The sequence below is a fragment of the Furipterus horrens genome, unplaced genomic scaffold (assembly GCF_987537825.1).
Source record: "Furipterus horrens unplaced genomic scaffold, mFurHor1.1.pri manual_scaffold_8, whole genome shotgun sequence".
NCBI lineage: Eukaryota > Metazoa > Chordata > Mammalia > Chiroptera > Furipteridae > Furipterus > Furipterus horrens.
This window is the reverse complement of record NW_028327178.1, coordinates 19453477-19468406: the sequence shown is the minus strand read 5'-3', so window position 1 is coordinate 19468406 and position 14930 is coordinate 19453477. Positions and strand designations below refer to the sequence as shown.

The 14930-nt window shown below is 46.4% G+C and overlaps 1 protein-coding gene across 2 annotated transcripts in view; it reads right to left on the bottom strand.

Moving 5' to 3' along the window:
* LOC150002598 (lipoxygenase homology domain-containing protein 1-like) overlaps nucleotides 1–14723 on the bottom strand; it is a 154555-nt gene extending 139832 nt beyond the window's left edge. For both annotated transcript variants that reach the window (XM_090285099.1, XM_090285100.1), the window contains exons 1-4: nucleotides 14594–14723; nucleotides 10402–10516; nucleotides 3650–3730; nucleotides 1634–1818 (exon numbers count right to left, since the gene is read on the bottom strand). In XM_090285099.1, coding sequence (XP_090141225.1) covers nucleotides 1634–1818; nucleotides 3650–3730; nucleotides 10402–10516; nucleotides 14594–14723 — 511 coding nt within the window. The remainder of the gene's footprint in view (nucleotides 1–1633; nucleotides 1819–3649; nucleotides 3731–10401; nucleotides 10517–14593) is intronic.
* Between the last annotated feature and the right edge of the window lie 207 nt (nucleotides 14724–14930).

Below are 14930 nucleotides of genomic sequence, written 5' to 3'. Positions count from 1 at the left end.
GGCCACCTAAGGACCCACCCCCCCTTAGGGGGCTGGGAAGGGGGTTGACTACACACTGAAATGTCCCTTTTCCTCTCCTCTATTTTGTCCACATCCCATGTTTTGAAATATTTTTATCTATCAAACTGCATGAATAAAAAAATTATTATCTTCCCCATATTGATCATCAAAGATCTCTGGTAGCAATCAAAATTCAAGTTCACATAATTCCAGGTGAAAAGCAAAGAAACTTAACCTTTTGTTTACCAATGCAGTCATCTGAATATTTCAAGATTTCACTTTTCATTCCTGCTTCCAGTATCCAAACTGGAAATACTAAAACTCAATGCCCACCAGCCTGTAAAGGGCCCAGAGGCCCAGTGTCAATCAGCAGGTGTCTTTGTCTTCCCTTTAAGAGGCAAGAGAACACTACCCTGAATGATTCTTGTAGAAAACTGAAGAACCACTGAGTTACTCATCCATTCTCAATGGTGATTTTTTAGAAGTTCTCCTCCTAACAGCCCATTCTTTCAAACTACTCATATAAATGCACAGAGAAGACTAGAGATGAATGCACAGAAATGTCACCCATGATGTTTTTCCAGGTGGTGGCACAACAAGTATTCTTTATGTTTGTGTGTCTCTATTGCCTAACTTTTCTGCAATGATCAAATCTGGCTTTTATAATAAGTGGAGGGATCAATAACGTATCATTAAAAAGAAGAATCCATAGATTTGCAAGTTATTATGATGGGAATCAAGGGGAACAAAGCAAGTGTCCAAGACTGGCTGCGAGGTGAGAGGTCAGAGACAGAGACATTGAGGGCTGAAGCGCATTGGGACAATGATATGTCTGTTTCTGCCCAGCTGGGTTACAAGAGATGCTGGAATTGGAGACCAAGGGTACAAGCTGGAAGGCAGGACAAAAGGTCAGTGTCAGTCTTCTGTTGTGACCATGGGACAGTCACTTCTCCTCGCTGCCAAGTGCCTTTCCCTCCAATGGCCTGTGACAGGGGTATTATGTGATGGTACCCACTTGTGATATTCTCTTTTAGGAAAAGCATGTTCAGTAACTGGGGGAGGTGAGGTCAGAGCTTTAAGGGACTAAGGTGAGATAAAACAGGACATGGCATACAGTGTGTGTTTTTACAGGCTTTGTTCTCCTGTCTCCTGTTGAGCTAATAGAACTGAATTCAAGGTCTTTGGCCAGACATGCACTTGAAATAAGTCGTTTAACTCATAAAAATCAGGAATTGGAGGCCGCATGACAGAACACTGGAAGCGGCCAGTTCTGATTCCCACCCACCATGCCCTGGCTGTGAGTCACCTTCCTTGGGCACCAGAAGGAAGGTAATGGAAATGGAAGGCACAGGATGCTGCCATTGAACTCAGAGGGACTCTCAGTAGATACCGATCCACAAGAGTTGTTGGAAGCACAGGGTGTGTTCAAAGTTGCTCCCATACCTTTATCATGCCTCTAGGCCCTCTTACGTTTCCCCATTTTCCATGTAAGCTTGCTCTTGGGAAGCCCACAAGGAAGAGGTGGGGCTTCACCTGGGCCCTGGCAAACAGGAATACCCTGGAGGGCAGCAGGGGAGATGGGACTGCCCAGCCCCAGCAGGGAGGGGCAATGGCAATCCAGACTAGCACTAACCTTTGGGTTTGTCCATGGGCCTGAAGGTAGCCAGCAGGTCACGGCACGACTGTCGGTCACCTTCCACCTTGCTCAGCCAGTTGTGGCAGTTGAAGAAGTAACGGTAGTGAGGTCGCTTCATGTCTGTCAAAATCACACGGTCTAGGAACCAGTTGGTGTTCAAGCCTGTGTTGTCATGCTCTATCCTGGGGCAGAAGCAGACACACTGTCATCAACGGAACAAAGACAACTCCCTTTCCATGCTGGAATAACCACATGTTTAGTCCAAAGAAAGGTTCAATCATTTTGTTGCTGTTACTTTACCTCTTGAATCCCAGTTTGTTTATATACCAAATGTGGATATCTTGCAAAGTAGATGTGCTTATTAATCAATGTTACATTGTTACATCACCTGCAAGAAAATATTGCCTCCCACAGGCTTGCCAAGGCTTCCAGCAGCACCATCTTGAGCTTGCCCTCGCCTCCTGCCTCCCAGATGCCCCAGATACTCTTCTTAGTCCCACCCTCAGAGGATCCCCAATAGCCATCAGGACTGCTGTTGTCCCATAGAAACATCACATGAGCCTCATGTGCTCACCATATATGTAATTTTGCATGTTCTAATAGTCAAGCCACATATGTAATTTTGTATTTTCTAGTAGTCACTGAAAAAAGAAACTAGTGAAATGAATCTAATCCACATATAATGTCAATATGTAATCATGTAAAAATCTATTGATGAGATACTTTACATTCTTTTTCTTATACTACATTTTCAAAGATCTGGTGGCCTAGCCACATTTCAAGTGCTCACTAGGCACACGTGGTACGGGGACTGCTACATAGAACGGCATAGATGCAGACTCTTCATAAGAGGCCCCATATAACTTCCCTCACTTCCTATAGTTCCCCTCATCCTTGCCAGTCCCAGCTTCCTCTCTGAGGTCAATTTCTTCCTCAGAACTTGACCCCTGGATGACCTTACTTTACACCAACCATCTCGTCTCCACCCATCACAGCGAGATGTTACCTTTATAGGTCTTTGTGGGACAAGCACAGCTCAAGCCAGTGCACAACCTCAGCAGATGAACAGCGCACATGACATACCCAGGATGCATGCCTCTGCCTGGCACATGGTAGGATCTCAACTTAGTGGCCCCTTTACCCACACACCAACACGCTTTTCCTGACCCTCCCCAGTAAGAGCCACTTCCCTGATCATAACCCATTTCCTGCACAACTAGTACCAGTGGCTTCTTGTGTCCTTTATTTTTCAAGTAAAGAGGGTGCACAGTCCTACATGTTCTAGTGGGAGGAACAAATATCATGGCTGAACTGAGGCAGCATCTGACTGCTGTACAGGCACTTGTCTGGGTGCAACAGACAACAGATGCTCTTGACATTCAGACAAATGGGCATGAACTTGAATGGGGTGGGCACAAGGGGAGAAGAGTAAGAGGGGGTAATTGAAGGCTCTTCCTCTGCAACCAGGCTGAGAGAGTTATCCCTCCCATGACATGCACAAGACAGGATCAGGGGCACTCTCTGCCGAAGGGCATCCTGCAACCTCTTGGATTGTCCTGCTAACACTAAGTTCCGGCCGTCTCCGACACTCGCTGAGTGTTCACTGTGCACCAGTTACCGTTCTCAGTGCAGCTCGGAGTCCTCACCATTTTTACAGATGAGGAAACTCAGGATTGGAGAGGAAACCTGTCCAAAGCCCCAGGGCCAGTAAATGGCAGGGCAGAAATCTGAACCATGGCCATCTGGACACGGTCTGCTCCTAACCACTGCGCTGTCTCAGAGCATATTTTGCAAGTTTATGGAAAACTGTCTCAAATTGTCTGAACTCAGAGAATTGAATTTCTAATGGGTATGTTTAGAAAACTGTGACTCAGGGTGGGAGAAAAAGACTTGGGCCTTTGGTCACCCCTCAAATGACACCAGGAGAGTAATCAACACCCAGGAAGTGTCAATAATGAAGCCAGTTCCTAATCCACCTGCCTCCTTCTCCTCCCCACCTGGCCAGATTCTCACCTGAGTTTGTAGACGATGCCTACATCGTTGGTTCTCACCCGAAACACATCGGTGTTGGCTTTCCCAAAGGCAGACTTGCTCCTGCAATGAACGTGTATACAGCATAGATCAGCACTTGGCTCACAGGCCTGGGAGGAAAGCCAAGCGCTGGCATCTTCCTTTTCCCACCACTGTCCCATTCATGGGAAATGCTATAAGCAACCGATCCTACTTAGAGATGCCTTGCTGATGTGATCTGGAGAGGCAGGGGGCAAGGTCGGTTGGTATTCATCCCTTGCTTTCACACCCAGTTTCTCGGGATCCTTGTCCTGCCCCACGAAGGCAAGCACAATGGGCAATATTAGCCCCATGTTACAAACAAGTAACCTGCTATCTGATTGCAGAGTTGGGACCAGAACCTGGCTCTCCAAAGTCATGAACCAATGCTCTCAGGATGTCATGGTGGGGACAGTGGAGGAGGAAGGATGTGTGATGAATGCCAAGGTGCTCTCGGTTCTGCAGGCCTCCTGTCTCTCTTGGCCTTGCTCTCGCTGGGGAGAGTTGCAATGGCAGCCCCAAGTGGATGCAGACCTTGGGTGGGGGTCCATGGTCCTGCCATTCCAACAAGAAAGGAAATACTCAACCCAAATCAGCAACCAGGGAAGGGGGGCTGCGAGGAAGTGCGTATCTGCCATCCCACAGATTGTGCGAACAGAAGCAAGTACACCTGAGACGGTCCACAGTGAGATGCTCAGGTGAGTCCAGCCTTGGGAGCATCCTAGATTCGATCAGCTTAGACACAGGAGTCCTCCAGGAGCGAAAGACTGACTCTCACAGGGACAGCTGCTCCATCTTCCGTGTGGGCCAGGAACGCTACGTCCCAGCCCAACCAGCTTTCAGCTCTTCATGCCCCCGCAGTGCTGCCTCTACGGGGCTGAGGGCTGCAGGCCTCCTTCTGTGCCCCCAAACAGGACTCTCAGCACCAGCACAGCTCGTGGGAAAAGAAAATCACAGCGATATGTGCCTGGTGATTGACCATCCACATGTTTCCAAATAAAGAGCAGGGGGTCAAGGGTCTTCTCCCCAAGGGAATAAAGCTCAGACTCCCTCAGTAACAGAAAGCTTTTAAAATTCTACAGTCTCAGAAGCTGTGACTCTGAAAATAGACCCACTCCTGCAGTCTGCCCTGGGGAGAAGTTCCTCACAGTGGGGGGCATGTCATGGGATCTGGGCCAACAGCCCTCCTAAAGCAGTGCAGAGCCCGTGAAATTGGGTGAAAATGTACCCTGAGGTGACCTTGTCAGGGAGAACAGGCCCCAAAGGTGCAGTGGGTTTGGCTGGAGGGCAAGGGCCCACTCCCAGGCTTGCTGAAGGTACCTGTCAGAATCTCACTTCCAAGGGTAAATAATAACCCACCGTGCTCTGTTTCAGTCAAAGCAGTTGTTAAATGACTTGGGAAGCACATGAACATCTATCCTGTGCATCAGAATTATGTTACAAGGAAACACAGATATGAATGAGAGGTATTTCTGTTTCAATATAAGGGACAAGAAAATTGACTTTTAGAGTAAATACATAAGAATCTTTGCCATAAATAAATACCCTAAGAAATAGTCACCATGGGAAGCTATATGATGGAATATTATGCAGCCATTAAAATCCTGTTATAAAAAAAGATTTCATGAAACATAAACAAGTTTATAATATGGGCTGAAAAGAAAAGATTGGTTAAAAATAGAATGTACAAACAGAACAACCAATAAAGACAGGGAGATTTCTACAAAAACATCCTATCACCATGGAAAGACACAATGAAATGCTGGGTATTTACTCTGGTATATACATATTTTTTGGTTTTCCAAAGGGAGCCTGGCTTGTGTGTGTAATTATGAAGAAAGCACAGCCCCTCAGCAGCACCCTCCGCCTAGCCCGCAGCTGCCCGGGGCAAAGTCTTTGGAATGAGTGTGAGGATACCTGGCTCTGTCCTCTGAGGGTGTGTGGAGTGTGTGGAACAGCCACTGCCGGTGATTAAGGGGAGAGGAAGCTGATGTGGAAAGAAGAAGGCGAGGTGTCCATCTGGGAGTGAAGCAGCAGGCTTTCCCGGGGCCTCTGACAGCTGCCCTCAGTGGGGGCCTCCAGGCCTTCAGAGAGGGGAGTGTGTGTGCGCACGTTCCAATGTGTCTCTTAATGGTTGGCCATGGTGCTTTAGGGTCACTTGGAAAACAAATTTTAGAAAGCGTGATGGAATAAAGGAGGCCAGGAGAGAAAGATGCAGGGTGGGCCAGCGGAGCGCTCCGCACTGTCTCAGGACACACTGCAGCCATCGGGAGGATCACAGGGAACAAAGCAATTGTCCACAGTGCTTACATCATGGACACTGACACCATCTGGGCAGAGTGTAAGGCCTTCTGCATCACCGGGGACTCTGACTTTCAAGGAGGAAGAGGAGAGGACTCAGGGGCAAGGTTCCCGTCTCCAGGGAAGGAGCCAGAATAATCCCACACAAGGCCCAACTTCAACCAGTTGGGGGTCAGATTCCGAAATCCCCATGCCTGGTAAGTCAGAATGCAAGTGCCTGTGGGTTTCAGAGAAATCACAGGGGTTGGGGAGGAAACAGCAAAGGACACAGGGTCCCTGGTCCAAGGAAACCTTTGAAAAACAAACTTTTTCATGCCTCCTGCTGGGAGATGGCAGCTTCTCCATGGCTCCAGGACAGTCTGCAAAGGAAGGCTAATGCAGAAGAACACAGCCCCCTGCCCAGGGTCCCCACCCAGGGGGGCCTTTACAGGCCACAGGGCATTTCAGCCACCAACCGGGCAGAGCCAGCAGGCTAAGATGCCAGGCATCCTCTGACACTCTCAGGCATTGAGTTCTCCTCAGGAGAATGATGTCGCAGAAGATACATGAGACCTCATCCTTTTGCCATATGCTGAACATGTGACCCAGTGCTGGGCATGGTCCTGGGTGATGGAGAAAGGAACCCCCAAGCCATGGCTGTTAGCACTTAACTGGTGTGGGGGTCAGGGTGCAGGTCAGCTTATTGGGGAATCAAAAAGAATATCCACATCCTTTGCCATCAACAGGCACCAAAGTCAAAGTCCTTGCCAGAGGAATTATTTGGTGTTAGTAAAAAAAAAAATCCTGATAAGCCATGTGGGAGTGGAAGGTGAAAAATCCTGGGGCCTAGGAGAAAATGCACAGGAGAGAGCAGGAATTGAGGGCTGGGGTGGGGGGTTGGGGAGAGAAAAGAACGTGGAAAAAACTAGAGGGAAAGACAGGGCAAGACATGGCCGGAGGCCCTGGAGAAAGGGGTCAGGGAGAAATTCCAGGAAAGGTGGTGGCTTAATTTTAAGACTAAAGGGCCTACCTAATATTCCATTTTAAGTTGCTCTGAGCTATCAGTGAAATCCGATAAATGCCAAAATGCCTTGTAGTCTGTGTGTGTGTGAGCTTGGTTCCAGCTGACACATGGCTTTGTTTGGGGTGACACTGTATGGTGAGGAGGGAACAGCAGCAGACAGTGAGACCAGAGACTTGGGGATTTGTGGGCATTCTGAGCAGGCCCCAGGGACTGGTAGGGGTGACACTGGGCTGAGCTTCCTGCATTGACTTTTCACAGAGCATGGTGACCTCCACAGCCAGCTGCGTCCAGCTTACACTGGCCACCTGCAATTTCTGGGAAAGCAACACTCCCCTTCCAGACCCGAGGTCTCCGTCATGAATGGAAAGGGCCTTGGTGAGGATGGCGTCTACACAATTCTCTTAGTAGACATGTTCTCAGGTCTTACAGCAGCCAGATTCTGTCTTCTCCTTCCCCATTTATCTGCTCACCACGCTCAGGTTAATCCTTCCTGGACATGCAGTAAGCTGAGCTTCCACTGATCAGCTTTCAAGCAAGACCTCCTACAGTCTGGTCCTCCCCAGCCTTTCAGACCTTCCTCTTCTCTGCCCCTCCTGTAGGTCCACTCTCCCCCGCCCCCATAGGCCTGTGGGGGACTTGAAGCCTCCATACTTTTGCAACTTGCTTTCCTTCTAAAATAACCTCTCTCTGTTCCTCTCTTATCTCTGTCCTTTTCACCATACGAGGCCCAAATTACACGTCCTCCCCCATAAAGTGCCACTCTAGCCACACTGATCCTGCATTGACCACTGAGCTCTGACAATTGCAAAGAACTGGGACAGATGCTACAGGCACAGAGAAGACCTGTCCTCATCTTCCAGTTACACCTGGCATCTCTCTACGCATCACCTCTCACCTCTCCAGGGCATCAGCTGACCCTGCAAACCATGCCTGCATCCCAGAAACCACCATGCAGAGCCCTCAGGACCAGCCAGATGGGGGCCCGGCCAGACCTGTGCTCCTGCTTTCCTTCCTAGAGCATGATGCAGATATGGGAGAGACCCCTGTCAGCAGACCTACGGGGTAACTGGGGGCGGGGATGGGTTGTTGATTCCTATACATGGGGCTAGCCCAGAGAGACTAGCTGCTACATGATGTTTCAGCAGGGTCTAAGGCCTCCTGGCCCCGCCAGTTCATTCAGGCTTTAGACCCCTTTCCCATGGTGCAGCCTTTCCTTGCCCACTGAGAAGAAGCTGGAACTCAGACTCCCAGTGACAAACCTCACACCAAGTTATAAAAGGTGACTCTGAGGCCCTTCCTGGGAGGATATTTTGACAAATGAAAAAGGTGAGAGGGAAGAGTCTGAGGATACTGGGTGCACAGAAGGATAGACAGTGAGGAACCACCATGAAGAAAGAAAATGGTTCTTTTTGTTTAAAAAAGGCAGGCTTGGCCAACTCCCCAAGGTCTAGTAGGAGTGCATTCTGGGAGGTCACATGGCAAAGAGGATGGACATTTCATGTATTCTCTTTACTGTGCCCACATAACTGGAGGGAAAGGTTCCACAAGCGAGTCACTCTGCAGAGTAAGCAGCACAAGAAGGCAGGTACCCTGTTCTGTGGAAATGGACAAAATAGGACATTACCCCAGCCTCGACACTGCTGCCTTTACACCATGGCACACAGTCAGGGTAAGCATGTGACATGGGGCCCAGTCACTCTGCTAAGCATAGGATGCGGGATGTCCTGGCCTGTGGACCTCACCCCTCCATAGCTTCCCCTGCCACCCCTGGAGGTGCAAAGCCATAAACCCCACAGATCACAACCTGGAGCTTCAGGAGACCTCCAGGAGAGCCTCCCACATACCTGCCAGGGCCACAAGGCCACGTGATCAAGGAAAATGTCTGCATCAAGAACCTGGGGTTATACAATAGCTAAGTGCTGGAAACAACCTAAGTGCCCATCTGTAGATGACTGGATCAAAAAACTGTGGTACATTTACACAATGGAATACTATGTAGCAGAAAGAAAGAAGGAACTCCTGCCATTTGCAACAACATGGATGGAACTAGAGAGAATTATGCTTAGTGAAATAAGCCAGGCAAAGAAAGAAAAATACCATATGATATCACCTAATACAGGAAACTAAAGAACAACACAAACAAAGGAACTAAATAGAACAAAGAGCAGAATAGCAGTCAATAGGGGCGAGGGGAGAGGGAGAGAAGGAGGATAAGTAAGGGAAGGGTTTAATTAAAGAGCCTGTATGAAAGACTCATGGACATGGACAACGGGGAGGAATATGATTGTGGGAGAGGGGGTGGGTTGGGTGGGGGAGAGAAATAGGGGGAAAAGGGGACAACTGTAATTGAAAAACCAAAATAAAAAAATTAAAAAAAAAAAAAAAAAAAGAACCTGGGGTTTGTAGGACCAGCTTACCACCAAGAAGCTCCATGACTTAGAGCTGCTCCCTGCTCCTCTCTAGGCCTCAGTTTCCCCATGAATGGTTGAAATAGATTTAGCGGTTTTCAAATTTCTCTTGGCTAAGGAGCTCTTGACACAAATAGAATCTGACTCAGAGACTCGGTGGGTTAAGGAACTATAAATCGAGCTGCTCCGGAGGAAGGAAGGATGGGTGGGCCCAGAACCAGATGATCAGCCCTCCCTGTGCCATTCAGCACAGATTGAACACCAGCTGCCTGGACCATCCGTAAGGCCCCCAGACATTTCTGGAATTCATTGATTCTGTTAAGTGTTACTGTGTATATCTGCGTGCATGTGTGTTGTGGGGGGAAGAATTGAAGAAAGAAAGCAGCTCCTGCTCTCAATGGGCTACAATGAAATGGAGGGCACAAGCGTATACACACACATGCACATCAACACAAACACACACACGAATAACGCATATGCTGACTTGAGTGGCAGGCAGGTTTAATGTATCATGTTGGTCCTTGGGTGAGATGGAAGTACAGAGCATTTAAGCTCATGGCTCCCTCACGTGCATGATCTTGTCTCTTCTTCTCAAAAGTCACATGAGTTTTGTAAAAGTTGGGTTATCGCTTCCAGATGATACATGAGGAAGCCAACGCCTTGGATGCAAGAGATTTGGCCACAGTTACATGGCAACTCAGTGGTAAAGCTGGACCTAGATCCAGATTCTCAATTCCTGATGTTCATTCTCCCACATCCAGGGACAGCTAATATGAATTCTTGGGAATTCCAAGACCCACAATAAGCATTTCTGTACACAACACAATCAGGAGAGAGCTAGGGAAGGTTGATAAGCTATCACTGGGAGAGACCTGGCTGACACGTGGTTTGTTGTTAGCAGAGGCCTGTACCACTTAACAGGCCTGTGGACACACATGTCTTCTCCCCTGGGTTCCGGAACCACATCAACCCCAACCAGAACCCCAGGCTGAGTTGATACTCACTTGCTGCTGAGATGGAGCTTGGGAGAGAGCCCATTCTCTCCAAAAATGCTGATGAAGACATTGGCATCTGTCCCTCCGCCAATTACATCCCCCGTTTCTACGACCACCTCGTACACTGGAGGAGCAAAGAAGACAGGTGGCAATCTCAATAGTTGATTTAAAGATATACAGTTACAAAGAACTTACACATCTCAACACCAAGAAGACAGACAGCTCAATTAAAAAATGAGCAAAGGACCTGAACAAACACTTCTCCAAGGAGGATACATAGAGGGTCCATAGACACATGAAAGAATGCTCAACATCACTAACTATCAGAGAGATGTAAATAAAAACCACAATGAGTTACTACTTTGCACCAGTCAGAATGGCCGTCATTACAAATCAACAAGCAACAAGTGCTGGCGAGGATGTGGAGAAACGGGAACCCTACTGCACTGTTGGTGGGAATGCAGACTGGTGCAGCCACTATGGAAAACAGTATGGTATTTCCTCAAAAATCTAAAAATGGAACTGCCTTTTGAACCAGCGATTCCCTTGCTAGGACTATACCCGAAGAATCCTGAAACCCCAATTCAAAAGAACTTATGCACCCCTATGTTCATAGCAGCGCTGTTCACAATAGCTAAGTGCTGGAAACAGCCTAGGTGCCCATCTGTAGATGAGTGGATCAAAAAACTGTGGTACATTTACACAATGAAATACTATGCAGCAGAAAGAAAGCAGGAACTCCTGCCATTTGTGACAACATGGATGGAACTAGAGAGAATTACACTCAGTGAAATAAGCCAGGCAAGGAAAGAAAAATACCATATGATATCACCTAATACAGGTGACTAATGAACAACACAAACGAATGAACAAAATTGAACAAGGAACAGAATAACAGTTATCAGTGGGGCAGGAGGAGGGAGAGAAGGGGGATAAGTAAGGGAAGGGTTTAGTCAAGGAACATGTATAAATGACTCATGGACATGGACAGCGGGGTGGGATATGACTGTGGGAGAAGGGGTGGGCTGGGTGGGTGGGAGCAATGGGGGGAAAATGGGACAACTGTAATTGAAAAACAATTAAAAAAAGATGCACAGCTACTTCTTAAATAAGACACTAATGATAAAAAAGTGATAAATTGAACTTCACTAAAATTAAGACCATCATGACTAGAAGAGACTTGGAATGCATCCAACAAAGGACTCATACTTTAGAAGTTATAAAGAAGTCACACAAATCTATAAGAAAAAAGGACTACACAATTGTTTAATGGGCAACAATTTGTTTAAAAAGTAAACATACTTACCATGTGATCCAGAAATTGCACTTTTAGGTATTTACCCCAGAGAAAATAAAAACCATGTCTACACAACGAACTGCACACAAATGTTCACCGCAGCTTTATTTATAAGCCCCAAGCTGGAAACAACATAAATGTCCATCAACATGTGAACGAATAAGGAAATTGTGGTATATCCACACAATGGAATACTACTTGGCAGTAGAAAAGAATGAACTGCTGACACATGCAATATAGATGACTCTCAAGGATGTCATACTGAGAAAAAGTAGTCAGATGCAAAACACTGCACATATGATACAATTCATATGGAACTCTAGAAATGACTAATCTAATCTATTTAACACAAAAAGCAGAATATGGTTTCCTAGGGTTGGGAGTAAGAGAATTGACTGAGAAGGGGCACAGGGAAATTGGGGGGGATAATTTAAATGTTCTCTATATAGATTGTGCCAACGATTATACAGATGTATACATGTATCAATACTCATCAAACAGCACATTTAAAATAGATGCATTTTCCCTGGCTGGGTAGCTCAGGTGGTTAGAATGTTGTCCCAATGCACCAAAGGTTGCAGGTTCAATCCCCCATCAGGGAGCATACAAGAAGCAATCAATCAATACATGAATAAATGGAATAACAAATCAATCTCTCTCTCTCTCTCTCAAATTAATAAATAAAAAAATTTAAATAAAAAAATAGATGCATTTCATTGTTAAGTACATTATATTCCAATAAAGATGGAAAATGGAAAAAAGACTTAAACAGGGATGTCATAAAAGAGGAAATGGTCAATAAACATATGGAAAAGTACGCAGCATCACTATTCATTAGGGAAACGCAAAATTAAAATTACAATGAGATGCTGCTATATACCCACCAGAATGGCTAAAATTAAAAAGGCTGACAATACTAAGTACTGACAAGGATGTGGAGCTATTGGCACTCTCATGCACTGCTGGTGAGAGCGTACATTGTTACAAGCCTCGCTCGCTAAATATAATGTCCACCCTATGGCCCAGTAATTTGACTTTCAATTATAAATGCAAGAGAAATTACTGCATATATCCACCAAAAGATGTACAAAATCTGTAGCGGCTTTGTTAATAAGAGCTAAAAACTGGAATTAACCCAAAAGTCCATTAACAGTACAATGGTTAAATCAATGGTGATGCATTTATAAAATGCAATGGTGCACAACAACAACAAAAAAAACAAACTATATAACATGTCACAACATGGATAAACTTCTCAGATATAATGCTGAGTGAAAGAGAAGCTAGACACACACACAAAATATACTGCATGATTCCATTTACATGAAGTTCAAGAACAGAAAAAGCTAATCTGTGGTGATAGAGTCAGGAAAGCTGTTACCTTTGGGAAGGAGAGTAAAGGAGCTTTCTGGAGGCTAGAAGTGTTCTGTGTCCTGTTCTGAATGGTGGCTACACAAGCATGCACATATGTAAGAATTTATCATATTGTACTTTTATGTTTTATGCTCTCTATATATTATTTATCAATTTTAAAATTTAATTTAAAAATTAAAAACTTAGATAGCTGAAAAACTATCTCATGGAAGACAAATATATTGTGGAAAACACAAAATTCTATTTGACTCCAGAGAAAGACCCCAACTCATAAATTTCTCTCATCTGCACAAAGATCTGTCAACAGCAATGTAGAGTTGATCCTAGCACAAAGCCTAGTAAGTGGGAGATGCTGAATAAGGTATTGCCAGGATGAATGAATGAGCAAATACATGAATGAACAAAAAATTCAATGAAATGAATATGAACTATGGAACAAAATGGACCAATATTTAAATCCCAGTTATACTATTACTGGCTATGTGGTTTCAACCAAATTTCTTACTGAGCTTCAATTTACTCCTCTCTGAAATACGGACAATTTCTTCCTTGAAGAACTATGGTAAAGATTAAATCAAATAAAACAAAGTTTTCAATGGTAATATTCCTTGACTTAGCATTTCAATTTCTGGAAGCTTCTCTTGAAGACACTCTTCCACAGCTGGTTGAAGGATATGCATGCCAAAAGTAGTAGACCTATCAACATCACCAGCACCATCATCACCTTCATTGTCATTACCACTATCATCACATAAGCACCACCATCATGTCATTATCATCACCACCACCATCATTTCCATTGTCATCACCAACATCTGTACCCTCACCATCACTGCATCATCTCCACTAACATTTCCAAGGAGGCTGCCTTGGGAAAGTGTATCCCAATATATGCTGGGATGTAGGAGAGGAGGGAGCCCCAGGGCTGGAAGCTTATGCAGGATGGCCTCTGAGGTCCCTCTGGATCTCAGATTCTGGTATGAGTCATTTTCTTCCCCTCAGGGCTCTGTCTCAGTCAGAGATAGACTGATGTACCTTCTCTGGTTCACATGGCAAGAAGGCAGAGTATTTCAAAGCAGCTCCCATGCATCCTAGGAGACTAAAAGGACAGGGCCCTGAGGTCCAGAGCAACTGCCTTCCCTGCTGAGCATGCAATGAAGGGTCAGGCCCCCTCCTCACAACACCCCTTCACAGCCTGATCAGATCAGGCTCTGCCTGAAGCAGGCCACACCAGGGAGAACAGGCTGGAACGTGACTCTTGGAATGTGCAGGACCTGGAGAGTCCAGGCCCTGTGGTTCTAGTGTATTCTGTGCCATGAAGGCTGTGACAAAGGGCAGGTTGTCTTGCCTCTCTACAGTGGGGGCCTAGTGTAATGCCTGCCCCATCTACTCCCAGGGTCGTAACACAGGCGCAATAGGATAATCAGTGAGAAAGGGGTTGGTCTGGAACTTCCACTTCCTCCCTCCAAGCATAGGCCAACCTCCTAGGCACCCCGCTGCCCGCCTTCCACCACAGGCTGGGACACATACCTTTGGCCTTGTAGTACTCGTGTTCCATCTCCTTCTCATCGTCCTCCGAATTGTAGTTCAGCAGCTCCTCCTCGTATAGGCCAATGAAGTCAATGTCTTTCTTTCTCCGCTTTTTCTTCTGGGGCATCATTTTGCCAGCTAACCTTCCCTGGCACTTGCTGCCTCACTGCGAACACCTTCCTGCACCTCCTGGGAGCCGCAACTCTCTCTCCCTGAGCTCCTGCCCACACGCCTGGCTGGGCCAGAGCCCACACTTGGATCCCCTGTGCCCACAGTGCTGCTCCTGTTCCCCTCACTTCTTTGGCCTCAGAGCCAAACTCAGTGCCTTATCTCTGCC